Raw genomic sequence first — 25,733 nt, forward strand, 5'->3', positions numbered from 1 at the left:
AAAATGATTATGAGATGTTATTTTCTCAAGTGAGGTTTTTAAGTCTAACTAGTTTCTTGCTTTATGTTTTGACAACTCAATTGGTGAGGAGACTTCTTCTTATGTTTTAGTCTCCTTCCAATTTATAAGTCTTTGTCGTGTTGTTTAGGTCTAGTGTGTCGCCAATTTGGTATTCTCTATTGCTTTGATTTTTTTTTTTTTTTTTTCTTTGAATACAATCAAATCACTTATAATATTTTTGTATGTTTTATTTGATTTTGTTCTTCAAAATATTAAAGAAGAAGAAAGGGTTGAAATTATGGTCATCATTTTGTATTGTGCACATGGCAAAAAGGGGGTCAATGTCTGCTTGTCTTAGACTTCTGCTTGACGACACTTGTTGGGTGATATTGAAGGGACAGGTTCAGTCCCCCGCAACCCCCCCAACACCCAAAGTCCCATCCCCATTAACCCATCGGGGGGGAGGGGGAAGGAATCAAGAAAATTACAAAACCATGAATTCTGTTTCCCACCACATATGTTCTTCATCTTTCAAATTTTATACTCCTTTGATTGAGACGCCTTTGAACAATAAATCAGTCCTTGATACAATGGCTTGTTTGTTAGTAAATTTAATTAATCACATTGTACCAAATAAAAATTAATCGGGTCGGGTCGGGTCGAAATTGGCCCAGCCCGGCCGTAAGTTGAGGTATATATATTAATTATGAACCACTTGATTAACTCTCGGTGCACTTAAATGGGCCGAAAAAAAGCAATTAGACAAGAGTGGTGGGGAGATCATTTCAGTGAACAAATAATAGTTTAAGAAATGGGATAGTTGTATGAACCTTGATTAATGGACTACTAATTAGCCTTCACGTGTTGTTACTCACTCTATCAACTGCTTTCACCCACCAATTTGGCTCTACCTGGCCTTTTTGGCCACTTTTTAGAATGTTTCTCGCTATAATTCTCTTCCTTCATTTCTCTTTCACATTAACTCCATTTCCAAAGACTTGTAGCGCGTGGTCTTTGTTTGGTCAAACACGTCGGAGCGAGGGACTATTTTATATTTAATTGTTAAGAGAAGCAAGAAAGCTAAAGAAAAGTCAAAAGTTTTCATAATCCTTAATTACTATTAAGACTTTGAGGAAACACTTTGAAGAAAACCACTTATAACTTTTCATAATCCCTTTCGAGGAAACTTCTTCCATCTTACATTCTTACTTACTATTATTATAAGTGGTTTAGTTGGATTTGCATAATCCAACCCTAACTCCATACTTTTCTCCCATTTGTCCCATTTAAATTGAACATAAATGGTAATATATATATAAGAGATGGGGGTAAAAGTCTAAAATACATCTGATAGTCGTCACGTGGCGTCACCAGAGCAATAAGGCAGACTTTTCGTTTGACACGTCTCTGCATTTAGTTGCTTGGTTTCCAAGCTTTGGACCAAAAACAAACCTCACTGGGATAGGGTGCATTAAAATAAAGGAAAAATTGAATAATATGTCTCTATTTTCTGGTTCAATTGTTGTCATCACCTGCATATCGTTAAAGTGGATGGCGGCCACAAATTCGGAAAGAAAACACTGCTCTGGGGCCTCACCACTATCATCATTCATCACCATTCACCACTCTCGATCACCATCACCCCACCACGTAACAGTTTTACGATGACTCTGCTCAATTTCTCATATATATCTCTTCCCACACCCTTTTAGGAAGACGGTACGAATGCCAAATCTCCTGCTGGATTCACGGCTTTTGTGTTTGGATATTGTATGTTCGTTAGTTTTTTTTTTTTTTAAGAAAAACCCATTAACAAACAAATCAAAAAATAAATAAATGTAAAATAACATAATGGACCCTAGCCTGTTAATTTGCCGGAGGAAGACTTTTAGGGTTCTTAAGATAATGGTGATAGTGGAAGGCGGCTGTCATTCATAGGCTGGGGTGGCCCCGTCATGTGGGTACGTGGCCATTTTTGAGCTACAGTTTCTTTCATATCTGTTTGTTCACCAACCGGGTCCCGCCAAATCACACTCCACCTATTAAATCCATGTCATTCCAAATTTATTTGACCCCCCCAAGTTCAACCCCCTCCATTTGAAATTTCCGCTCTTGATTTGAAGCCGCCGGTAGTCCATTTATTTTTTCTCCGGTTTTCCCTCTTTAGCCCTCCTTATTTATTTATTTTGGATTATAAGATTCATTCAGTTTTCTCTTGATAGCGTCAACCAGCGTGGTGGGGCTCTCCATTATTATACGTCCTTTTTGCGGGCTCTGGGCTCCCACTCACCGCTGTATTCTTTCATCCATTTTCATCTTGATATTTTAAAGTTTAAAAACATGGATAATAGTCGCTACGATTGTTAATTTTTTTTTTAAAATAACAAAAACGTGCTAATCTTGTTGCTAATATACGAATCAACAATTCGTATTCGCATCTTAAGTTTATGTAATTTCCGAGTTATAGATATACAAGCTACCATTATGGTTCCTATATATATATATGCCATAATTTGCTCTGATACACTAATGATCCATTAATTATGATAAGAGCCAAGAAAATGTAAGAATCCAATCAAGAATTTAGAACTGAGAACACCCATCCATCCATCCATCCATCTACCAAAGAAGGTAAAAAATGGAAGCATCTAAGCTTTGGAAGAGTCCAGGGGCGGAACCAGGATTTTGAGTGTGGGGGGACGAATTTTTTTTTTTTTTTTTTCTAATTAAAAGGGTAGGCCAGAGAGACTAATTGTGGCTATCCTACTTGGGCGTGATCATAATAGCACCTACCGAATACATAGATACATATGGTAAGATATAATTTCATAGTAAATCACAAGTCATTTTTGTTAAAATTTTACCATAGTTACTTATTACCACTAACAAGTGAAAGAATGCCAAATAAATTAATGAATCCAAACCCATCAAATATTTAAGTTAATTGACAACAGTGAAAGCTAAAAACAAAGTCTTGCTGCAGATAAATACAAGGGAGTAAAAAATTAATTTGGGGGGACAAATTTCTAAATTTGGAGGGACAAATTTCTAAATTTAAGGAGCAAATATATAAAATATACCTACTTTAATAAAAATTTCAAAAAATTTGGGGGGACATTCGTCCCCCCACTGTTGTACATAGTTCCGCCCCTGGAAGAGTCCACAAGATATCCGACAAAAGTCTTACCTCAGGGCAAGACGACTTGGCGGGGTTTAAGGAGCACGTGCCTAACATTTGACACTTTCCTGTGTGCTATCCAGTTGAGCACTGGCCGGCAAACAGGGAAGAAGAAGATTCATTGAACAAAAACAAATCATTTACTAATCAGAAACCAAACATCCATAGACACCAATTTTATTATATTCTATTATTAATTTAAATAATTAATCTTGCTAGTTGCTACAATAAAACCCCCCCATTTACTTTTCAACGCTTTTTTGGCGTGAAACCGAAGGAATGGCCTAAAAATCTCTCAAAACCCACCCTTCACGCACTTCAAACTTATCACCTCGCAATTATGTTTTATTTTTTATTTTTTTAAATACGGCATAATTACAATTAGACCAATAACAATATAACAAAACCTCATTGGCTCATTAACAGAAGACAAAATCGGCGTATTAGTGCTAGGATCGGCTGACTCTCTGTCTATGTATATCAAACACTCCGTAGTTTTTACCTATATAAAGATCAAAATGAACGAGGGCCACTTTAGGAATTCCGACTCTCTTGGTCCACTCCCCCGTCAACCAACTAACTAATCAAAATATGCCACGTCACTGTTTCGGAAATAGGTGGGGAACCGTATTACTAAACACTCCCTCACTGTTCCACTAAGAAATCGTCGATGTCAAACTCCCCGAACTCTTCCTCCTCTTGATGGGCCAAGTGCTTTCTAGACAAAACAAAATCCGGCAAACCTAACGGCAAGTCGATATCAAACCCGAAGACATCAGCGTCCAAGTAACAAAATCCGTCGAACGGCGTCGTTGATTCGTCATAAGGCAGGACCGAAGTGGGCGAGGAGGCAGCTGCGTCAGACATGCCAGAGCTTTCCTTGGGACTCTCAACGTCGACCGACACCGACGTTTCCGTCGTAACGGCGTTCGCGACGGCGTTAGGGAAGTTTGTGACGGCGTTAGGACCCTTGAGCTTCACCGCTGCTTTGTCATACATAGAGGCAGCTTCTTCGGCCGTGTCGAAGGTTCCCAGCCAGACCCGCTTGCGGCGGGTCGGGTCTCGGATCTCGGCTGCCCAGCGACCCCAAGGCCTCTGCCGGACACCTCTGAACTTTTTCCGGCGCTTGGCTTCGGACCCCGGCGATCTCAACGGTCTCTTTTTAGCTGCAGGCTCCTGCCTCAGCGACTTCTTGGGGGAAAGTGATGGCGGTTGCTCGAAGCTGATCTCTCTGACGTGCCGTTTAACTCTTCGTACGGACCAATATTCTTCGTCGTCGTCGCTGGAGGAGTCAGTGGCATCGCCGTCGGTGAGTATGATCCTCACAAGCTTGAGCTTTGGTTGTGAGTCGCCGGGAGTCGTGGGTTTCCGTTGATGAATGAGCTCAGTTGTTGTTACTATGTGCTGAGAGAACTTTACGGACTTGCCGAATTGGGGATGGTGGAAACTGTTTGTGTCGGGGCTTGTCATGGTGCTTTTTGTAGAAGATGATAGGAGATCGGACAGTAGCAGATGGGTTTGTTCAGATGCATCAAAGGAAGCGAAAAAGCATGTGATCCAGTGAAGGTGGGTTTTTCTCGATCAAAGGAAAGGAAAGAGCTTTATGAAGAACAAAGGGGGAGATTCTATGCCTCTTATGTATAATTGGAAGTGAAAAAGAGGAAAAGACTAAAGAGAGAGTGGTAGCAGAGAAACCTTGTACGAAGATAGATAGCAAGGAAAGTATCTGGGCTTTGGATACGCTTATAATTACAAGACTTGGGAGTAGAGAGAGTGAGACTGAGACAGATGGACAACAATTTACAGAGGGAAGAATTGACGCGACCCACCCGAGGTAAAGAAAGAGAGACCTCGGGCTTTTGGCGGGAAAGAGACTCGGGTTAAAGCCCCTTGCAGGTTTTGTGTGTTGGGATTGATGGGAGGGAAGGGAGCTAGCGGAAAGATTCGACGCCGAAGGAAGGAAGAAGGAAGAAAACGAGGGGAAAATTGAGCGGGTCAAGTGTATATATAGTGCACGGGACTCTGTTTTTCCCTTCTTTCTTTTTTCTTTTTTCAGAAAAATACCGTCGTGATTGGGCTGTAAAATATCAAACTTTACTAAAAGTTAGTCAATTTTTATTTATTTTTTTAATATTTACAGTAAAAAAGTTGACGAGTAATCTACACATGATTTCTCAACCAACAAAAAAACATCGTGTTACCAAGCACTAATAGACCTTGTTTCATTCTATTACTTAAAATCATTTAAAAAATATGAATTGACAAAAAATATATATATATATATATATATTTTCCATAAGGATGAAATTCAAATTTAGAAAATATATGTGAGTGCAGTTCAAAAAGATGGATGAGAATTTAAAGATAAGATGAAAAATTAAATGAATAAATACTTTTACTTTGAAGATTTTTCATCTATATTTTTGAGACACCAAAGAAAAACCACCATCATTATTCATTACTATGAGATGGAAGAAATAATTAAATAATTAAACTACAATAAATAACTTTTCTCTCCTTTTGGTGTTGTGGGTGTGAGCTGGGTCATGAGTCATGAGTCACGAGTCATGTCTGAGTGGAAAATTGGAAGGTGTTTCCAGCAGCCTATATTGACGTGTCAGAAGGCTTCTTCCTCACTGGTCTATTCCATGAACAACCCCACTTCCCAATATCATACTGCAGAATATTTTTATCTCTAATCGTCAATAACCAGATATTAGACTTAGATCCCTTCGGAAAATAAAAAAATAAAAAATAAAAAATAAAAGAGGGGGGGGGGGGGGTGTGACTTCATTTTCAGGCACAGCAGCTAAAGTAGTTCAGGAAAGTTGGTCCTGACGTGGGTGGGTGACTTGGACGATTTCCCAGTTCGAACGGCTGTACATGTTCCTTAATTTACGTTGAGAATCTTACACGAACAACTTGACCACATAAACGACAACTCTGTCTGATGTTTTCCAAGAAAATTTTATAAATTCACCTAACCGTAAAATTATTATTACTATAACCAGATAAAATCGTTTGTAATAAGCTTAATTAGACTTGACTCGAGTCAGTTTTCCAATTGAGGTTAAATAAGAGAGAGACATTATTAGAGTCTCATGTAATTTTTGATACTGAATTAGCTCGTGATAGCACAGTGATGAGAAAGTAGCATCTATATAGGTTGAAAAGTATTGTCAAAACCGACCACGCAATTTGTTATTCAGAACAGTAGACAACGTGGACGGAGTTTTTCTTTTGAAATTGGTCAGACACGTGGTTGGAGATGGAATTGACGTTTCTTAATTACCACAGTAATTGGCTTGATTGCCTTTACTGTCTTCGTGTCTCAAAGCATGCCGATGATTTTATGCCATTGCCTCTCCACCTCACTTTGGAGGTATGATAATCGTACCCGCACCTTAATTTCCTTCGTGTGCCTAATCCCAGCGCTAGCTACACAATCCGAATCAAAAAGCTCCAACGAGCCAAATCGTTATTTTTTCCTTTATTTGATTAAAGACACATTCAATTAATGAAACAAAATAAATAAAATAATAATAATAATGAAGACTAATCCTACTTTTTTTTTTTTTTTTTAAGGAAATTGACATTTTAAGGTGTACAATATAAAAAGATAACTTCTAAGAAGAAGAAGAAAATTATATTTTTATCTGGTGTTTGGTGTTTTTTATATCTGATTTGCCATAACGTCCATACAAGCCTTTCTTGTTGTTTAGGGTCCTTAGATTTCACGATTTTTGCAAACAATCACATGCTAAAATCACGGGATATTGATGTTAACATGTTAAAAAAAATAATAATAATAAAAATAAAAAGAAATCTGGTGTGGCGCTCTACGATTGTACTTTCAAATTACTAATCGGTAGGTCAGATATGAGGTGATCGAGCCAAAAAATGTTAAATGACACAACAATACCATATCGCTGACACTAATTGTTTTGATTTTTTAGACCTTTCGAGATATATGAGCCGGCAAATTAGGTGAGGGAAAATGGTCACTCTTTGCCTATGGCAAATATTTAATCATCAAATCAAGAGTTGTTTAAAGGGGTCAATTAGAGGAAAGAATTAATTATTGTTTAGAGAAGATATTCTGGCACATGGTAAGACGCACTCAAGCATGGGGTCCTTCACTAACATGCCCCTGTCGCCGGAGGTCATCCAAAATGAGATTTTAAAAGGTAGAATTGTAGAAACATTACAAAATGAAAAAGGGTTTACATCCTAGTGGCCTCAAAGGCAATTAGGATGGATTGAAAAAAAACGTTGAAAAAGCGATTGGATGAGTTGGTTTTGGCTTGGAGGACACGCAAAGGCAAAGACCCCTGCCCCCCGCCCCCCCCACAAAAAATTAGCATGGGATTGGGAGCAATTATGTTAGTCATGTACTAGAGTTCGAGAGAATGACGGCCTTAAATATTGCTTGTCAACCAAGGGATAAGTTAATTGTGTGCTCAGTGACAAAATATTTCCAACATGCCTTTGAAGTTTTTTCATATTGCTAGTGCTTCCTATCCAAGCAATGTTCGTCATTGGGTGATTAATAATTTAATTATGTGTTTAAAGTTACCATTTAATGGTATTGAAGATAATAGGCTTTAGGTAGTTTAAGAGAGGGTGACTATTAAACTTATCTGTCCCGATTGAGATGTGAGGCCCACTTGCCCAAAACAAATAGACCTTATAATTCTTTTTTTTTTTTTTTTGACATGTTTATACAAAAGGGGGAAGGGAAACTAGATTTAATGACCTCCACTTCATTAGGCTTGGTTCCAGACAATCCTCCTCTTTTAAGTTGTCTTAATATCAAAAAATCTCAATCCTTAAATGTTAGAAATATCACCATATATAATCTACATAGGTAGATACAACATTAAATTTTAATAATGAAATAGTTCTTCTCCAAATCCTTTTCCATGATAACGAGGGTAAGAGTAGTTAAGAGACTTTAATAAATTTGCGGAAAAATTTCTCATGAGCGTATGCAGAAAGAGAAATGTTATGGATCAATAAGTTCTACATATTTGACTCATATTCTCATACAAATTCAATAGATCAACTATTAAATTTACGGTTCCACCATTAACTTATGTAAAATCTACATAAGTCTACAAATCTAATAGTTAATTTGTAAGATGAAATAAACCAAATATATAAAATTTATTGACTCATAACATTTATCGTGATATATATCATGTCAACTTTTGGAGAAGTTAAGCTTTCCCGTTTAGAAAGATTGGCTGCCCTTGGTAAAGATTTTCTGTTTGATGCAATTATTGTTGCTCGTATAAAACATGCTTATTGATTAAAATGACACATCAAATGTTCGAGGCCGCTTAAAAATATCTTCTTTGGTCGTACCCTCTCCATCAATTTACTGTTTGATTAATTGATTGGATGGTGATCCATGATCCATCACATGGGCAGAATATCAAGGTCGCATGTCAATGAAACATGACAGTATTTACATCCGGTTTATGAAATCCATATATGAGTATTAATGGACCCACTCCATGGTTTTAAAATATGATTTTGACTACTTTTCCTTATTCCTATCCTTGACAGAAAAAATAAAAAACATTTGCACTCAGATCCTCGTAATACAAAGCAAAAATTGCAATTTGTGTTGTAGGAATCGTGCCCACAAAACATAAATTATTTTCTGAATCAATCATATATGAGTTGTAGAACAACAAGCAGAGCATTCGCTTAACAAACATTACATTACAGTTTTCCAATCCCCTAAATGTCTTCAAATAATATTCACAAAATGACAACAAAGTTCCTTGCCAACATCGAGTCCTTTTCCCTTCTTTTACCTGAAGGAGATGAAACCATCATCTCATGCTTGTAGATGCTCGCGAGCATCCGCCATCATCCCATGGCGTACTTCTGTGTCCAGCTGCGAGCAGTGGCTTCATACTTAGCTCTGTCGGTCTTGTACATGTGAGCAATTTCAGGGACAAGCGGATCGTCGGGGTTGGGGTCCGTCAACAGGGAGCATATGGACAACAGCACCTAAAATACGGGGCGTAAGCACAAATAAACTCGATGAAAATATATTTTTATCAATACTTGACAACTCAAGTGGTATATATCAAAATAAAATTTGATGCTACACAAGGGTTCAAAACTGCATCATACACTAAACCAATAATAATTCCGAGTATAAATGGATCATTGGTAGAGCTAGTATACTTTGATGATATATGTGAAAGCTAAACATGAAAGGTAACTATTATCTTTGAATTAAAAAATCTATATTTAATTTATTGATGAACTCATAAATGTATATTTTATCCAAATTTTTCAAGAATTATCATTTCACCATATCCATATTGCATCAAAGTTGTGTCTCAAGTCTATATCAGTGCTTTACTGCTTTTTAGGCACCAAGTAAGTTCTGCAGGTTCAAGAAATTCCTAGTTTTACGATGCTCAATCATTACTATAGATAGTCTGCATTTAGGCATGGTTCGCAATAAACAAGTCTGGTTATGCACCAGCAAATACAAGCTTGTCAGTGGTTTGAGGAACTTTATTAGCATCATCAAGATATTGACTTCTATCACCAGCAGATAATTGACAAGCACATCCACATGTCCAAAACAGATAGCTTCAATGAAGCCCATGGACACAAGCAACATATCTGAACCCAACCTGGGTAACAATTTGACCATCAGCTCACAAAATGCACTAACAAACAGCAACCTTGTAGAGATGAGAAACAGTTGAAGACATGGGATAAACTAAGTTTCACTATCATAACTTTCTTCCAAGGTACAGATAGCATTTATTCTAACTGATATTTGATTGATTTCCCATAGTGAGACATGAATCTCACTGCTTGAAATTGATGAAAATCAATAAAGTATATTGCAAAATGATATCAAGTAAGCTGGTATTCAAGCAAATGCCATATAATCGTGCATAACAGCATCAAACCAGACCACTTATTTGGTAATGATAGTAGACTACCTGTGACTGTAAACTAAAAATTAAAAATTGGGAATAGTTCGATGAAACCTTGGAAATGGTTAGTGCTGGGCTCCACTGTTCTTTAAGAATATCCAGACATATGCTTCCATTGCTGTTAATATTTGGGTGGAATACCTTAGTCCTAAATGCAACCTGAAAGTATATAATAATGTTAGTGTTCTTGATTTCTAAAATAACAAACACAATATAACCAAAAAATTCAAGACATGGTAATATAACTACCACAAAGTCAGCACCATTAAGATTAAGAAAAAAAAAATGCAAAGATAATTGAAGTGCCAACACTGTGACTTCCAGTTTGAAAGCATACTACACTCTGCACTTCACATTAAATATACATATAGAGTTAACACTGCAATTTCTCTAGTGAAACATCACAATCTACACTCTTTACATCAACAAAACACCTTTGTTTAATTTATAAAATGCGTACCCTATATATCAACATTTACATAAACCCTGGATCATCAATCTCATATGTGAAGACTTGAATACATTATTTTTACTTTTTACCCAAAAAAACTATAGTGTACATGTTTTTTTAAGACAAGGAACCCCTCTAAGGCAGGGGCCACTTCGAGTACCCAGCTTGTTTGGGTAAACCTCGGACCCGTGCAAAGTGCCCTCTCTACACGAATCAGGTAATACTCCAACTTCGCCGGCAGGCTGACATCAAGGATAATCACATGTATCCAAGCACCAAATATTTCTTCTGCATATTATTCCTCATTCTTTCAATTCGTTTTACAAAATGATAGCAGATGTATGCTATTAGATAGAAAATATCAAATACACAAAATCTGGGCACATGAGTTATGCACAAGACATAATGCATTTAATGAGGCAAAACTAATGACTCATACTCTGCACAAACATTTGCAAAATTTTAATGATCTCCCAACAAGATTATGCTCTCTGGAATTCTTACAATTACTAATATACCCAAAATTTCAGTTTTAAACTAATGATAAAGGTTTCAATAGCTAAATTACAATTTTAAAATCACAGATCTTTCAAAGTAAGTACTAGCAGATCTTTGATCATAACATAGACAAAAAAATTGAGGAACAAGGCTACAAAGTGAATAGACATAATAGTGGAGTCTCATATCGGTTTGGCTTTGTTCTAAGAACAACACAACCACAAATTGGGAACAATCCAATACATGTGTGGAAAAAGATGACACAACCATAGAGATAAGACTAGCTAAAAAAAGCCATAAGTCTGAAACTGATTAATATTATGATCTATTTTGTGAATTTGATATGGTGTTAATAGGCATCCTGTTAATGGTTTTACAAATACAATAGCACCTGCAGAAGAAATCAGCTTGTTTCATATTTAGTTTTTTCTAACTAGAGTATCATGTCATTGGCAACAATCTACTGAACAGAAAGATTTCAAACCATCGTTGTTCAGGGAAACTATAATGTCATCCGTCTCTCTCCCTCCCCCCTACCAACCACCCAAGTAATCTCTACGTTTAGGTGTTTGATTCAACTTTGTGGCCCCTGTTTCTGGATCCTTCATCCAAAGTTCGAGCACTAATATCAGGTTAGATTCTAAACCTTTCATTTACCTCACTATCCTAATTTTGTTGCACCTGAAGTACATGAAATTCAAATACTTATATACACAAGGGTGGATCACAATACCTAAACAAACTCACAAATTTTACAATAACCAGAACTACGTTTGATAAAGATCTTTCACTTTCTTATCGTGTTTATGGTTGAAACTGCAACGGCATTGGTCTTTTAACTAAGCAGAAGTTATATGCAGCTACACTATAGACAGAAATGAATCGTAAAAAGTTATTTTCACTGCAGGAAGCGCATTTATAAATCAACAAAGCGCCTAAACAACATCAACTTAAAGGGCAGGCTTGCTCCCAAGGACCAGGAAAAGAACTTAAAGAAGCTTAACTAAAAGCATTGAGTTGCGTTCTCCTCAATGCCCCTTCAATTTTGAAGCCAGGATGCGAAGCATTATACGTTGAAACGAATATAGTATTATAGAAAGGGAGCAATTAAATGCAACAAACAAGGAGGAGGAAAATAGAATGAAATTACCTTTGGAGGCTTGAATGGATAATCGGGAGGAAAATGAATAGAAACTAGAAAAACACCCCCTGCATAAGGGCTATCTGCAGGTCCCATGATGGTAGCTTGCCAATGGAACATGTCCTCAGCCACAGGACCTACGCAAACATATAAGAACCGAACTCTTGAATTAATCATATAAACTTCAATTCATCGGCAACACATATACTGTATATTATGAGCTGATAGAGTCTAAAACCAACAACATGAATCAAAGGGCAACTAAGCAAAAGCACAAATATGGTATTGTCTTCACCCAGATTAAAACCCAAAACATCTGAGGACTTGAGAAGCCAACCCAGTGCATAAATTAGAAAGCCACCAGACACGCATGAGGTGAAGATGATAACTTTAGGTTTGGGTATGGGTGGCTGGTGGGTTTGGGGGGCGTGCACAAAAATTTAACAAGCAAAAAAGAGAGTTGGAATAGAACATAGCGCAGCCGAAATGCCACCAGCTGTAAGAGGTGGGAGGGTCTCTTCTTGTAAATCAACCTTGAGCTCCCAAGATCCAGTTCTGACGCACCATGTCTAAAGAACACCCACAAACAAAGCAAACCTAAATCGGCAACAGATCGTAAGCACCCAGAACTAAAGATTTGATTTTTACCACATATCAGTCAAACAAAACACCGTATATCTCTTTACCTTAGAAGGGAAAGCACAAAGATCACTAGTTTCTTCGAAGAATTGATCAAGATCGAATAACAGCAGATGGGTAAGAGAGCAAAGATTCAAAAGGGTGATCAAGATCGAACTACAGCAGATGGGCAACAGAGCGAAGATTCAAAAGGGTGATGTTGAATTGTATTTACTTGTATTATAGACCCACCCACAGACACCGAGAAAAGAGCAGGTTCTAGAATTTTCTGTCTTTAAAAAAAATATAAAAATCTAATTGGCGTAGGATCAACGTCCTTGTTTCTGAATTTTTTTTAGGGAAATTATATCAAAACATCATGGTAAACTCACCAAAATTTTGTTGTCCCTAAATTTTGTTTTGTTTTTTTTTTTAACAATTTACTCTTTTCTTTTTTTATCAAAGAAAAATGCCAAAATCAATTTACTCTCTAAGTTGGAAATGCCAAAAAAAATTTTACCATCAAATTTTTTTAATTGTCATTAAATTAGTTGAAACACATCGATTTGCCATGTCAGTATAATAATTTTTTATTAATTTAATTTCAAATTTTAAAAATAAAAGAGATAGCCGAAAGCCACCCCTGGCCACTCCAAACCACCCAAAGGGTGGTTTTTCCGGTCAACCCCAGGGGTTGGGAGGCCACCCCAAATCACCTAAGGCGGCTCAATTTTACCCTAATCCAATTATTACAATATCAATTATCCATTCCTTTTATTTTTTGCAATCCCATCTTCATATTTTTCAGCTTTTTCTGTATGCCCCCCATTATCTCTTTCCTTTTCCATTTGCCTCCATCTATGACCTATGTGTACATTCTTTGTTGCTTTTTTCTTTCTTTTCCATTTGTGGGGGTCTTGACCAATTAAGTAGGAGCTAATGAAAAGGATAAACGGCATTGGCTTTTAATTTTTTTTATATAGTTGAAGATAACAAAATGGTTTTCATCATAAATGGATCAGATTTGATCGTGCTTTTAAGATATCAAGCCACGTGTGTAATAATGGAATGGACAAGCTTTCACCATCGGCTTTTTGAGTCTTTGAGCTTGGGGCCTGCACAACACTCACCAAGCCGAAGGATGGGCCACAAGAAAGTTACAGCAAGTTCTTGATTGAAGGTCATTAATCAATTAATTCATAATGTTGAAAAACAAATTACAACAAAATCATGAATTGGAAAAACCCATCAGCATGAGGACAAATGGACAATACATCCCTAAGAAAAATCGCATAAATGAAAACATTCACACTCTACCAAGTCATCCACGCAACCTAAGGAGGTTATTAACACTTGGGGAAAACCTCACTAGGCATGTATCCACATAAAATGTTCGAAGTTGCTTTCTGCACCAGATGAGTTCTTCATGAGAGTGGCTTGAAAGTTGAAATACAATCATGGAGTCTGCACATTTGAGTCCTTGGATTTGTTCTCTTCAGAAGATGGCCGGTTCTCTGAGTCGGATTGCCGGATTTCTTCAATCATTCTAACAACTTCATCCATGTTGGGTCGCAAGTCTGGCACCTTTGCCACACAGGCCATGGCAATTTGCAACATCTGCACCATTTCTTCTTCAATGTTTTGGTACCTCATCAACTCGACATCAAAAACCTCCGCCGTCCATTCCTCCCTAACAACAGACTGGACCCACCTAGGAAGATCAACCAAATCGTCACGACCCGGTGACTGTAGTGGAGCTTTTCCAGTCAGCATCTCAAGGAGGAGGACACCAAAGCTGTATACATCTGATTTATGAGTGTGTTTACGGGTTTCGATCACTTCTGGAGCACGATAGCCTGCACCCCGAGAAGGAGTGGCAGGGACATTCATAAGAGGGGTTAGGCCAAAATCAGAAATGCATCCTTCATGATCTTGGTTGAGGAGGACGTTTGAAGACTTGATATTTCCATGAGTGAATTTAGGACCACCCATGGAATGGATGTGGGCGATTCCCCTTGCAGTTCCAAGGGAGATCTTTATTCTGGCGTCCCAGTCAAATGGAGTTCTTCCACCTCCCCTGTTTCCTGTAATTAGATTGAAATCACAAACAAGCAACAAGAGAACGAGTTAGCTGATAGAAGAGGATTTCACAAAAGGAAGAGAAAATTACGAGTGGATAGATAATAGATCATCCAAGAGAAGTTAATTGATAGATGATGAGGCTATACCTCATCCTGTCACCTAGAATAAAAACTTTTACAGTCATCTTTGATAAGAAATAAGAATACTTTTAACTACCAAAGAAAATGTACGCATTATATCCCATGGGAATTCTTGTTTGCATCCAGGGCAAACGCTGCTACATATATAATGCCTTCCGGTAAGAAACTGTGACAAGGTGTTTCCTTATGGATTGAAAAGGGCAACCATAGAAAAAATAATTGTGCCACCTAAATGAGACCTAATTATCAGCAGTAAGTATGTGATACAAGTTATTATCGCTCTAAATACCCATCATCAAATGTGTCATTGACCAGGTGCACCAGGATTTCATATATCTTGCCGAAGTGTAGAAAAATTCATGATGATCATCTCTCACAATACCAACTATTGAACAAAAAAATTCAGGAAAGAAGGATTTTCTTTCAGAAATGCAGCGATTATAATAATGAATTCTCACTTGTAGATACTAAGGCAAACGACACTAGTTTCATAAGTGATTAAGTTCCCGGCTTGATCTTTTTGTATTGGTCCACAGTAGTGCATGTGTCCATTCATTTGTTCATGTGTAGTCAGAGTAAATAGTTTAACTCGCATAATTTAAAAACAAGATAATGGGTTAAGATTGCCCAAAAATTGAAAGAAATAACATGGCGATATTACTTACCATGCAATAGTGTAGATAAGCTGCCACTAGGGACATAGTCATAGACAAGGAGCTTCTCATCTTTTGAATAATAATAAGCTCGGAGTGGCAGAACATTTGGATGCTGCCCAAGCCTACCCACAATTTCCATCTGCTGTTCAAAGTCCCTCTTCCCAACCACTACTTCCTTCAACCTTTTCACTACCACTGTAGTTGCCTCCTCCAAAACAGCCTTATATGCTGTGCCATAACTACCTTTTCCCAGCACTTCAGCTGAAGCCCTCAATAGATCCTCAAGATCAAAATTATAAGAGCAACCTTCAAAAAAAACAAGCTTGTTTTTCTCCGGCTCCTGCACCCCACTCCCAAACTCCTCTTTAGGCTTCTCACTCCTCCCACCACTTAAACCCTTTCCTTTTGATACACCAGTTCCTTCACTACGTTTTTTCTTTAGACAGCAGAGAACAATAATTAGAGCGGACAGAGACAGCAGCACAAACCCTCCGACTGCAATGGCAATGATAGCTCTCATGGACAGTTTCTTTTTGGAGCTTTTATTTGAAGGAACCAATGGTAGGGGTGGAGACAATTCAGGTGATGGAGAAGGTGGTGGGAGGATGAAGGAGCAAGCTTTTAGAGGGGATCCACATAAGAGAGAGTTTCCCACAAAGGATGAATTAGGAAATGTTTGAAGGGATGATGGAATAGAGCCATTAAGATGATTGTAACTTAAATTCAAATGCTTAAGTCTAGGGAGATCAATTTCAGGTATGGATCCAGAAAGGGTGTTGTTTTGGAGGTTCAAACCAGTAAGCTGCGTCAAATTTTGTATTGTTTGAGGAATCTTTCCAGAAAAGGAATTAAATGACAGATCTAGTACATTGAGTTGAAGGGAAAAGGAGGTAGGAATCTCACCAGAGAAATTATTGTGTTGGAGGTACAGGTTGTGGAGTGAAGGAAGCGAGGTAATCTCAGAAGAAAGATTACCATTGAGAAGGTTAGATCGAAGGCTGAGAATCCTGAGGGCATCAAGCTTACCAAGGGTACCTGGTGGGATATGGCCCACAAGCCCAACCCCAGGGAGCCGGAGGGCAATTACACGGGTGCCATTTGGTGAGCAAGTGATGCCTACCCAAGAGCTGCAAACTGCAGCAGTAGGGCTCCAGCTGAGATTGCGCCGATGGGGAACAGCAGCAGCAAAGTCAAGAAGTGCTTGCTTGTCTGAGTTCAGGTCAGAAATAGCCAGGGGTAGAAGATTGATAATGGTGAAGAGGAAAGTAAATGCCGCAGTGGAGCAGAACCTCATGGGGAGTTGTTTGGCACAGGGTTGCTGAAACTGAATGTAGAAATGAGAATGTAACCTCTGCAAAACTTGATGACTTCCTGTTTGAGCACAAAGATCACAGAAAAAGATTATGGAGCTAGCAAAAGAAAGCAAGAAAGCAAGAAAACCTGATCCCACCCAAGCATGAATCGTCTGCAAATACTATCACAAAGTTCACAACAGAAAAGGGAAAACTAACAAACACATCTCCTACATTGGTAACAGTGCAGTAAACAAAAAGATGAAAGGAAAAAGGAAAATAAATAACAAATTCAACCTCTAGCAAGGGTAAACTACTCTGTTTCTGTTTGTCAAATGCAAATTTTCATGAAAAGCAGAAACGATGACAAAGAAGTTCCTCTTTCATTTCATTAAATTCATAAAAGACTTGTCCACTATAGTCCAGCAATGTATATTAAAAAAAGGAAATGGAAGCCAATTTCACCCGTGTCTTTCTCTAAACAACCACATATGCTTACAGATCAGAGACATGTATGTTAGAATATATCCATATATTCTAACAATGTATATCCATATGTTAAGAGGCGTTGATATAGCTCTGCGAGTTCAAAATAAGTGAGCCTAGTAGTCAAAGTAGCTGTAATTCACAACAGAAACGCAGACTCAAGTTTCTATGTTATATAACAACAAAATGACTTTTCTTTTAACAAGGGTACTTATATGACTATTGGGAGTTTTAGAAGCTTGGAACATCTCCCACTAAAAAACATTATCAATAGGGAATTTTCTCAAACTTTCCCACGAAAAAAGTTGAGCCAATTTTTTTTCTTCTTTTTCTCTACATCCGGCACCATACACGAAAGTTCATAAACAACTGCAAAAAGTAATCGACATTCAAAAGCAGCAGGTAAAGACATTTTAGTGCTTAAAGCAAAGGAACCTCTTCCTTTTGTATTCTAATATCCGAATTTTTTTTATAAAAAAAAAAAAGAAAAAAGTATTCCAACTTATCATTCTACCAGACAGGGATTAGGAAATAGATTCAATACCAAACAGAAAAAAACAGAAAATTATGTGAAACAAAAGGGTGACAAGGCACACAATGCGTGTGTTTGTTCAATGTAGAGCACCAACAGCATAATTTACTTCCTAAATTGTCAAACTTAACCAAAAAAAAAAAAAAAAAAGAATACCAAAAATCTGGGGAAAAAGGTTGGGAAGACAGTCAGCGGATAAAGATCTAGAATTAAATGTAAAGTCGTAGATTTTTCATCAAATTTTAGCTTAAAGAAGAAGCAATTCCTAAATCTTTGATAGCTGGAGTTGTTCAACAACCCAAGTTCTATCAAAGAAAACTAATTAATTTGACAAACTTCTGGAAGTGTCTTGATGTCTTAAACAAAAACCAACCTACTCGAAACGTAATGTAACAAGAAAACATCGGGTATTCTTGAAGAACATTCACTAAACACAAGAACGTGGGCCATTAAGAAATTTAAGAAGATAATCACACGTTTTAACAAAAGCTCTCATTACTCTAAAATGAGGGCAGGACTCAGGAGCACACATTAACAAAGAGGAAAATCCAAACAATGTGAGGGGTTCACAACCATTGTCTGCAATGACCCAGATCTAAAAAAGGCTCAATCAATCCGTACGGAAATGCATGTAGGAAAAAAGAACAATTTTGACCCATTAAGTAGCAAACAAAAATGGTCGGAGTAAAGAAGGCAAACCTGAAGACATGGGGAGAGCAGCAGCACTGAGCTAACTCTTTATCCAATGGCGGAGCTGAGAAGCGGGCATTAGAGCTTCAAAGAGGCCCAACACGAACGGCATTTGCGCAAGAGTGAGGGTACCATAGTGGGGAGCCTCAGATCCAATTTAGCTGAAGGCCATGGATTTGGCTGCTTTGGGTGGTCCCACTCCCATAGGCTTAAAACATAGTAAATTCAAACCTCATGGGATTTGAGAAGTTGCTACTTGCTACGATACACACCCCCGTAAGGATTCTGAAGCAGGCGTTTCAAGGAAAACAAGAAAATTTCAGCGAAGCGAACATTTGGAGGAATTTTTGTCGGAGAGAAAAAAGATTTTATTATTGCATAAAAGGGAGAAAAGGGAAAGAAAGGAAAGAAGAGTAAAGAAGAATAAAGGAGTAGAGAGAGAAAGAGAGCAATGACTTTTTTTTTTGTCTGGCAGTGGCAGTGGCAGTGTGAGAGAGAGAGAGAGAGAGAGAGAGAGAGGAAGAAGAAGAGAGTGTGATCCAGACTCCAGACTCCAGACAGGCAACGATAAAACACACTCAAATCTCCTTCCTACCTACGATGATGAAAGCAGTTGTTGTACTTAACACTAGTCTACACTATGTCGCTAACTAAACCTACGATAATCACTCTTTATCTCCTCTCCAATTACACTTTTACCCCCCAATAGACTGCCCACCCTGCCACTTTGGCTGGCTTCGGATGGAGATATATTGCTATAAAGCTCAACACTAAATGTGTGAACACGTTTATAAGGTCCAGTTGCTTGAGGGTAGGTGGCTCAATAAAATCTCTCTAACATTTGCTTGGAAATTTCTATTTAGTTTTGTTGGAAGTCCCACGTCGTCTGGGTATTAAGGAGATAGGTCATTTATAAAGGTGAAAAAAAAATTTTAACTCTTGAGCTAGTTTTTGAATTGAGTTAGGCTCAAGACTCATTTCTAATATGGTATTAGAGTCAAAGGTCTTGAGATTAAACTTTGACTCCGTCAATTCACCTCCCATTTCAATTAAATATTTCACATGTTGGGCCTCACCTATTAAAAGAAAGTTTGAGCACACACATGAAGGTAAGTGTTAAACAACTTGTGATTTAACATGGTATCAAAGCTTTTGACAACTACTAGTATCAGATCGGTTCAATTGGCTGTGGCCCATCATCTCTCCCAATGTTGCAAGTGTTGGCTTGGATGTCCTCCCGCCACACGTGCCTAGCCCAATTGACTGTGGCCCACTGTCACCCATTGTCGCACGTGTTGGCTTAGATGTCCTCCCGCCACACGTGAGGGGGCATGTTGGAAGTTTCACATTGTCTGGGTATTAAGGAGATGGGTCATTTATAAGAGTGAAGGAAAAACTTTAATTCTTAAACTAGTTTTTTGGTTGAGTTAGGCCCAAGACCGATTTCTAATAAGTTTGGCTTGTTTCCATTTTATCTATAAGAAAAAAATATATATATATTTTAAAAATTGTAAAATAGTTTGAAGTTTAACATTTTCCGTGTATCAATTAAAATTGGAACAAGTGTCTGATATTTTTTATGAGTAAACAAGTGTCTGATATTAATATAGGACATTAAGGATATAAGGAAATCCGTGCCCAGTCTTTATGGATATAGTTCTAAAAATTAGGAAATATTGAAGTACCTAAAAGTGGCAGTTATGTCATATTAATTATGTTAGAATTGAGTTACCTTCTCATTTGTTATGGCTTGGCTTTTTTTTTTTTTCCCAAGAAATGTTAAAAGGAAGATTTATGTTTTTTTTTTTTTTTTTTGTGTCTTTTTAAAATTGATGTGTTTTTAAAAATTATATCAAAATTTAATAATAATTTATCACAAATTTAATGATAATTAATAAAAAAAAAAAATCTTATTTTAACATTACCCTTATGGCAGATATTGGCCCACAAACCCTTTTCTTTCTATAATTTCATAGAAAGAGAATTTATGCATGATCTAACCGAAGCTATAATTGGCATGAAAATGATGCATAATTATTTCTGTATTGAATGAGTATGGCTGGATAAATAAATGTTTAGATTTCTATTATTATTATTATTATTATTATTATTTATTTATTTTTTTTTTACTGGAGTTACTTAATATTAGTAACTTCTTACACAACCCAAGTCCAATCGTCTTTACCACCAAGGGTGGTAGTTCAATGGTCTTTAAGTAATTCTCATGAGGTTAGGCATGCACTAGGGCCTGGGTTCGACTCTTGCAATGAAAATTCCTTAGCCTATTAGTGTTAACCACCTTGAGTCCTATTGATGCCTTGGTGAGACGGATGTTACGCTATGGCTCGGTCGGTTTTAAGAGAGCGCATGCAATTTTCACAGTTTAGGTCCCTCTTGAACAGCGCCCTGCGGGTTGGTGTTACTACGGTCATGCCAAAGTAAGATAGTTATAATTGGCCTTTCCCTCCAACTTTTTTTAATTAAAAAGAAAAAAATAAAAAAATAAAAAAAGTCCAATCCTCCTTCCCATATCATACATACATGCATGCATACATGATGTTCACAGACTCTACATAGCATGTACATATCAAAGAAACTAAATTCAAATATTTGAATCAGTATCCTTTACACTACTCGAAGCTCACAAACACAATGATTTCATTGTTTTTTTATTTCTTTTTTTGTAAAGCAGATGGGATATATAGTCCACTAAGCAAGACTTAACCGGGCCCAAGCAAAAGGCAATGCAATCATTTTGCAATGGGTTTTCTAGGACCATTGAGGGGAGATACTGCAGTTCTAGAAAGTGAATAGCCAACCAAAATTTGCTTGTATATCAATATGGCAATAGGCAAAGATGGCGAACTCCCACTTGTTTCACTTCTCCACATGATTCAATAGTACCTCTGTGGTGGTGCTCTTTGCATGGAGCACTTTCGGAGCTACCATTAAATTATCATCTATTTTTAAACTCATTGAATTATTTAATTAATATTTTAATACTCATTAAATCATTACTTCTTCTAGGGAGCTAGCCCATGATAAAAATGGGCAAGAGATTAAGATTTGACTGATCAGTTGTATTATTTTTCCTTTTAATAATGTGGTCAGACTCCATATTTTGTGCTGTGGTGTCACAGTTGATGTTGAAGGAACAGAGAGTCCTTCTTTTTCCTAAGTTAGCCCACATGTGGTCAAAATACACATATGCATGGTGGGTTCAGGGTTGCAGACCATCTAATCTAATATATCATTGACATTTCATCATACTGATAGCAACCCGAAAAGATGGGTTGGTTGGCATTCAAATCCTACATAATTGGCTAACCTGCCAGCCCAGCAGCTTTTCTTCTTTCTTTTTTTTTCCTTCTAAATTTTCACCTACAAATAGCTGTTGAAAAGTGCTCAAAAAATAAATGAAACACAAATGAGAATGTTCAAAATTACCTAAACAGATGGATTAAACCGCTTCAAAACAATACATGAATATCACTTACTTAATTGGCTAATCATACCATGCCAATAGGATCTTGTGAGCTTAGCACTACTATTTGGTGTGCAGTTAGCTTGCGTCGTGTATTTGTGTGCAAAGGACGCAAGTAAAATGTTACGTATTTTTAATTATTGATGCAGTACTTTTGGCTTGTGTCATGTGAGCACAAGAGACATAACTCAAGCAATAAGGTATCTTAGAAGATTGATTTTTTTTTGCCCGCTTGGCCACTTTTCATCATGTGTTTGGAAGCATTTCTATAAGATCTCATTTTCTCTTCTATCCGAATTAAGAGTGAAAAAGATCTTCCCTTATAACTTTTTTTCTCCATTTGATTATATATATATATATATATAAGAGTGGGTGCATGCATTGTTATGCCCCTTTTGGTTCCATTTGGCAAAATTGGAAGTCCTTTATATATCCCTGCTTCTCTAGCTGGCTCTCTTCTTTTAGTGGAGCCCTTTTCATGCAATGAAATTTCAAATCCAAATTCAAACCACAAAATACATTGTTCTTGCTATTATTTGTCTTACAATTCTTGGAGGAAACTCATCATTTACTGTTGGTTCAACTATTTCTCAATCTCCCCTACCTTCTTCAAAAGCTAAGAAATTTTTAGAACTTTCAATTGCACCCACAACTTCATCCATCACGAGGATCATATCATATCCTCTCCAAATCTGGGAAAATGACATGCTTTGGATGCTGCAAATGGTGGTGTTTTTTTTTATAATTACATAATTTTTTTTTGTTTAGTAGTAATAGTGTAAATGATAAAAAAAGTTTGGAGTAGAAAAGAGAGTTGGGCAAGTATATATGGACATACTGATCCAACCACCCCTGACTCTTGACTCTTGACTCTTACCTTTTCTATTACCCAACTACCTCCACTAATGCAGTCTGGATGCTCCTCGTCCTCATCATCATCCATGCATGTACCCACACAAATTCTATATATACAATATTAAAATGATTTGCCTAATTAACCAAATAATTAAATTCGAAACTAAATTTTTATTCATGAATCTTTGGATTATGAAGCATATAAATTGTACACTCTGCCAGATCACAACTCAAACCCATGAACGGGAAGTTCTAACCATCATGATGTCTCAACTTTCGTCAAAAGTTTATGATTCCCTGTGGGACTGAGTTGGCAATGCCAGAACCCAGAACCCAGAACCCACCACCATATTAATCTCCTTAATTAATGTTCTGCTACTTCATTAAATAAAAGACAAAAAATAAAACAAAATCACATGCACGTACCACTCTTGCATGGCCTTTATTTCACTTAATTAGTATAATTTTATTTATACCATTAAATACAATAAGATTAAATTCTGATCATGAAATAATTCTTTTCTATTTTACTTGAAATGAAAAAATTATATTCCGAACATATGTAATACAGCTCTTGACAATAAGATATGAAGATAATTAATACAATTAATTAATCTGCATGCGGGCCATTGCTAAAATATTATTACAATAAGATCTTTACAAATTTGTTCTATGTACCAATTGTATAATCTTTGACAAAGTCATAGTTTAAAGGGAGAACAATGAAAGGTGTGATAAGGCACAAAAGGGTTGAGACAAATGTTTCTGTTTCTGTTTCTTTTTTTATATTTTGTATTGGTCATAGAGGGAATCATTGTTCCAGCTTGGCAGGGGAAGTAGCTAGAACATTTATGTTGCACTCAAGTCAAGAGAGCCTGTTTTGTTTATCAAACAATTTTCCTTTAAGTAAATGAAATTTGGATACTTTGAATAAAAGTGTACTTCTTCTTGACTGCTCGATCGGGACTTGCAAGTCAATATATATATGCTTTTTACCGACCCAATTATATATATTATGGTATTCAATCATTTTGTAGTTTCTGATCGACCCAAATTCACATGAAACGGTCGAGCTTGGTATTTGAGTACCTTTGATAGTCTGACATAATTGAATCGGGGATCTTCAGCAAGACTTCATATGGCATTAAGATTTATAAGATCGAGCAATCGAGTCCCATATGGCAATTTCAACAACAAATTGATGACGATCTCAATTCGACATAATTTGGGTTTTATCTTTAATTGATTGAGTTTTATTTGATCAAATCATTTTTAAATGGCCGTATTTTGATTTTCACTCATCTTTATTTTTTGTTCTCGATATAAATACATTAATAAATAATTTAAAACATAAAACATTTTTTAAAAATAAAAAATAAAAACACATTAACAAACATATTGTAACGATTATTAAGTATAATCTCAACTATATATATATATAAGCGCTTAGACATTCTCTCTTGGCAAACTAATTTTCAACAATAAATTCTACCTAAAAGTTTGTATTATTAGCACGTATGAGATGGACGTATCTTGAAGAGAATATCTATACACAATCATAGCCATGAATGAGATCTTACCTACTAATGTACTAAATTACTAATGTTCTACACCAAACTCCAACCGCCAAATAAATATATTGGAGGTAGAAACATGTTTAATATAAATATATTTATAAAAAAATGTTGAAGTTTGAAAGATTTGTGTACGAATTTGAAATTGAGAGAAAATGAAATCATGAAATTGGTACAAAATGAAGAAATAAATGTTGGTTGTTTCTTTTACTTGCTTTGTGACTTTGCTCTGAATAAGTTGAAATCCTTCTGTGTACGCCACGTGGTAGGGCCCTGTCACTCTGAATTCTGAAATAACATTTTGTGGCATTGATTGAGTGAAAGGCATGGATCCACCCATGGGCACCGCTGGATCGATCTTAATTTTTTTTTTTTTTTATATATATATTTCTTTGTGGCGATCCTGTGCGGCCTTGCTAGAAGATATAAATAAATAAATAAATAAATAAATAGGTCCCATCAGCTTATTATTTTTTGGCAATACCCGGATACAACATGTCTCCCATTCACTGAACCTCCATCAAAATGACCCACCAACACTTGAACAGTTAATGAATGATGCATGCTTACCTAAGAAGAAGAAAAGAAACAGGAAGAAAATGAAAGAGGATTTATTCTAAATTTTATTTAATAGTGTATATTATTTTTAAAATTTTAAATTACGTGATTTTACGTTGCAATAATGAATGAAGGAAAGAGCAAAGGTTAAAAAAAAAAAGGAGTATTGAGTATTGAAACAATTAGAAGAAACGACATAGATGAGATGAAAGCAATTACTACAACCCATGAATGAAAGAACAATATTTCTTGTCATTGAGTGCGCTGGGAATCTTGCACGCCCTAATTAAGTTCCCTATCGTTTCTGATAGCAACATCTTTCCTACCTCCCCCGCCAACTCTTTCCTTTTGTTAATTCCCGACAATTGTGAAATGCTTGGGAACTATTGGCCACTCAAAATAATTAACAAGCCCTAGCGTAGCCGTGGTAGTAGTAGTGGTTGGAAGACTTTATTTATTCACTAACCAATCTCTCCTGATGGGATGTACCCTTGTAATTAACCATTGAATACCTCAAAAAA

At 36.7% G+C, this 25,733-nt stretch overlaps 3 protein-coding genes across 3 annotated transcripts; all 3 read right to left on the reverse strand.

Moving 5' to 3' along the window:
* Positions 1-3,317: 3,317 nt before the first annotated feature.
* Positions 3,318-5,245, reverse strand: LOC132164084 (pathogenesis-related genes transcriptional activator PTI6-like). Its single transcript, XM_059574502.1, has one exon. The coding sequence runs from the start codon at positions 4,646-4,648 to the stop codon at positions 3,824-3,826; it is 825 nt and encodes a 274-aa protein (XP_059430485.1). The 5' UTR covers positions 4,649-5,245; the 3' UTR covers positions 3,318-3,823.
* A 3,549-nt stretch (positions 5,246-8,794) lies between these two features.
* On the reverse strand, positions 8,795-12,437 carry LOC132163531 (ubiquitin-conjugating enzyme E2-17 kDa-like). The gene is made up of 3 exons (XM_059573849.1): positions 12,255-12,437; positions 10,210-10,314; positions 8,795-9,202 (listed from the first exon to the last, which is right to left on the reverse strand). The coding sequence occupies exons 1-3, from the start codon at positions 12,420-12,422 to the stop codon at positions 9,059-9,061; spliced, it is 417 nt and encodes a 138-aa protein (XP_059429832.1). The 5' UTR covers positions 12,423-12,437; the 3' UTR covers positions 8,795-9,058.
* Positions 12,438-14,019: 1,582 nt separating this feature from the next.
* LOC132163202 (probable inactive receptor kinase At5g58300) lies at positions 14,020-19,381 on the reverse strand. The gene is made up of 3 exons (XM_059573405.1): positions 18,751-19,381; positions 15,751-17,112; positions 14,020-14,947 (listed from the first exon to the last, which is right to left on the reverse strand). Exons 1-3 carry the CDS (start codon positions 18,758-18,760, stop codon positions 14,319-14,321), a joined length of 2,001 nt encoding a protein of 666 aa, XP_059429388.1. The 5' UTR covers positions 18,761-19,381; the 3' UTR covers positions 14,020-14,318.
* Positions 19,382-25,733: the final 6,352 nt, after the last annotated feature.

The sequence above is a fragment of the Corylus avellana genome, chromosome ca10 (genome assembly GCF_901000735.1).
Source record: "Corylus avellana chromosome ca10, CavTom2PMs-1.0".
Taxonomy (NCBI): Eukaryota; Viridiplantae; Streptophyta; class Magnoliopsida; order Fagales; family Betulaceae; genus Corylus; species Corylus avellana.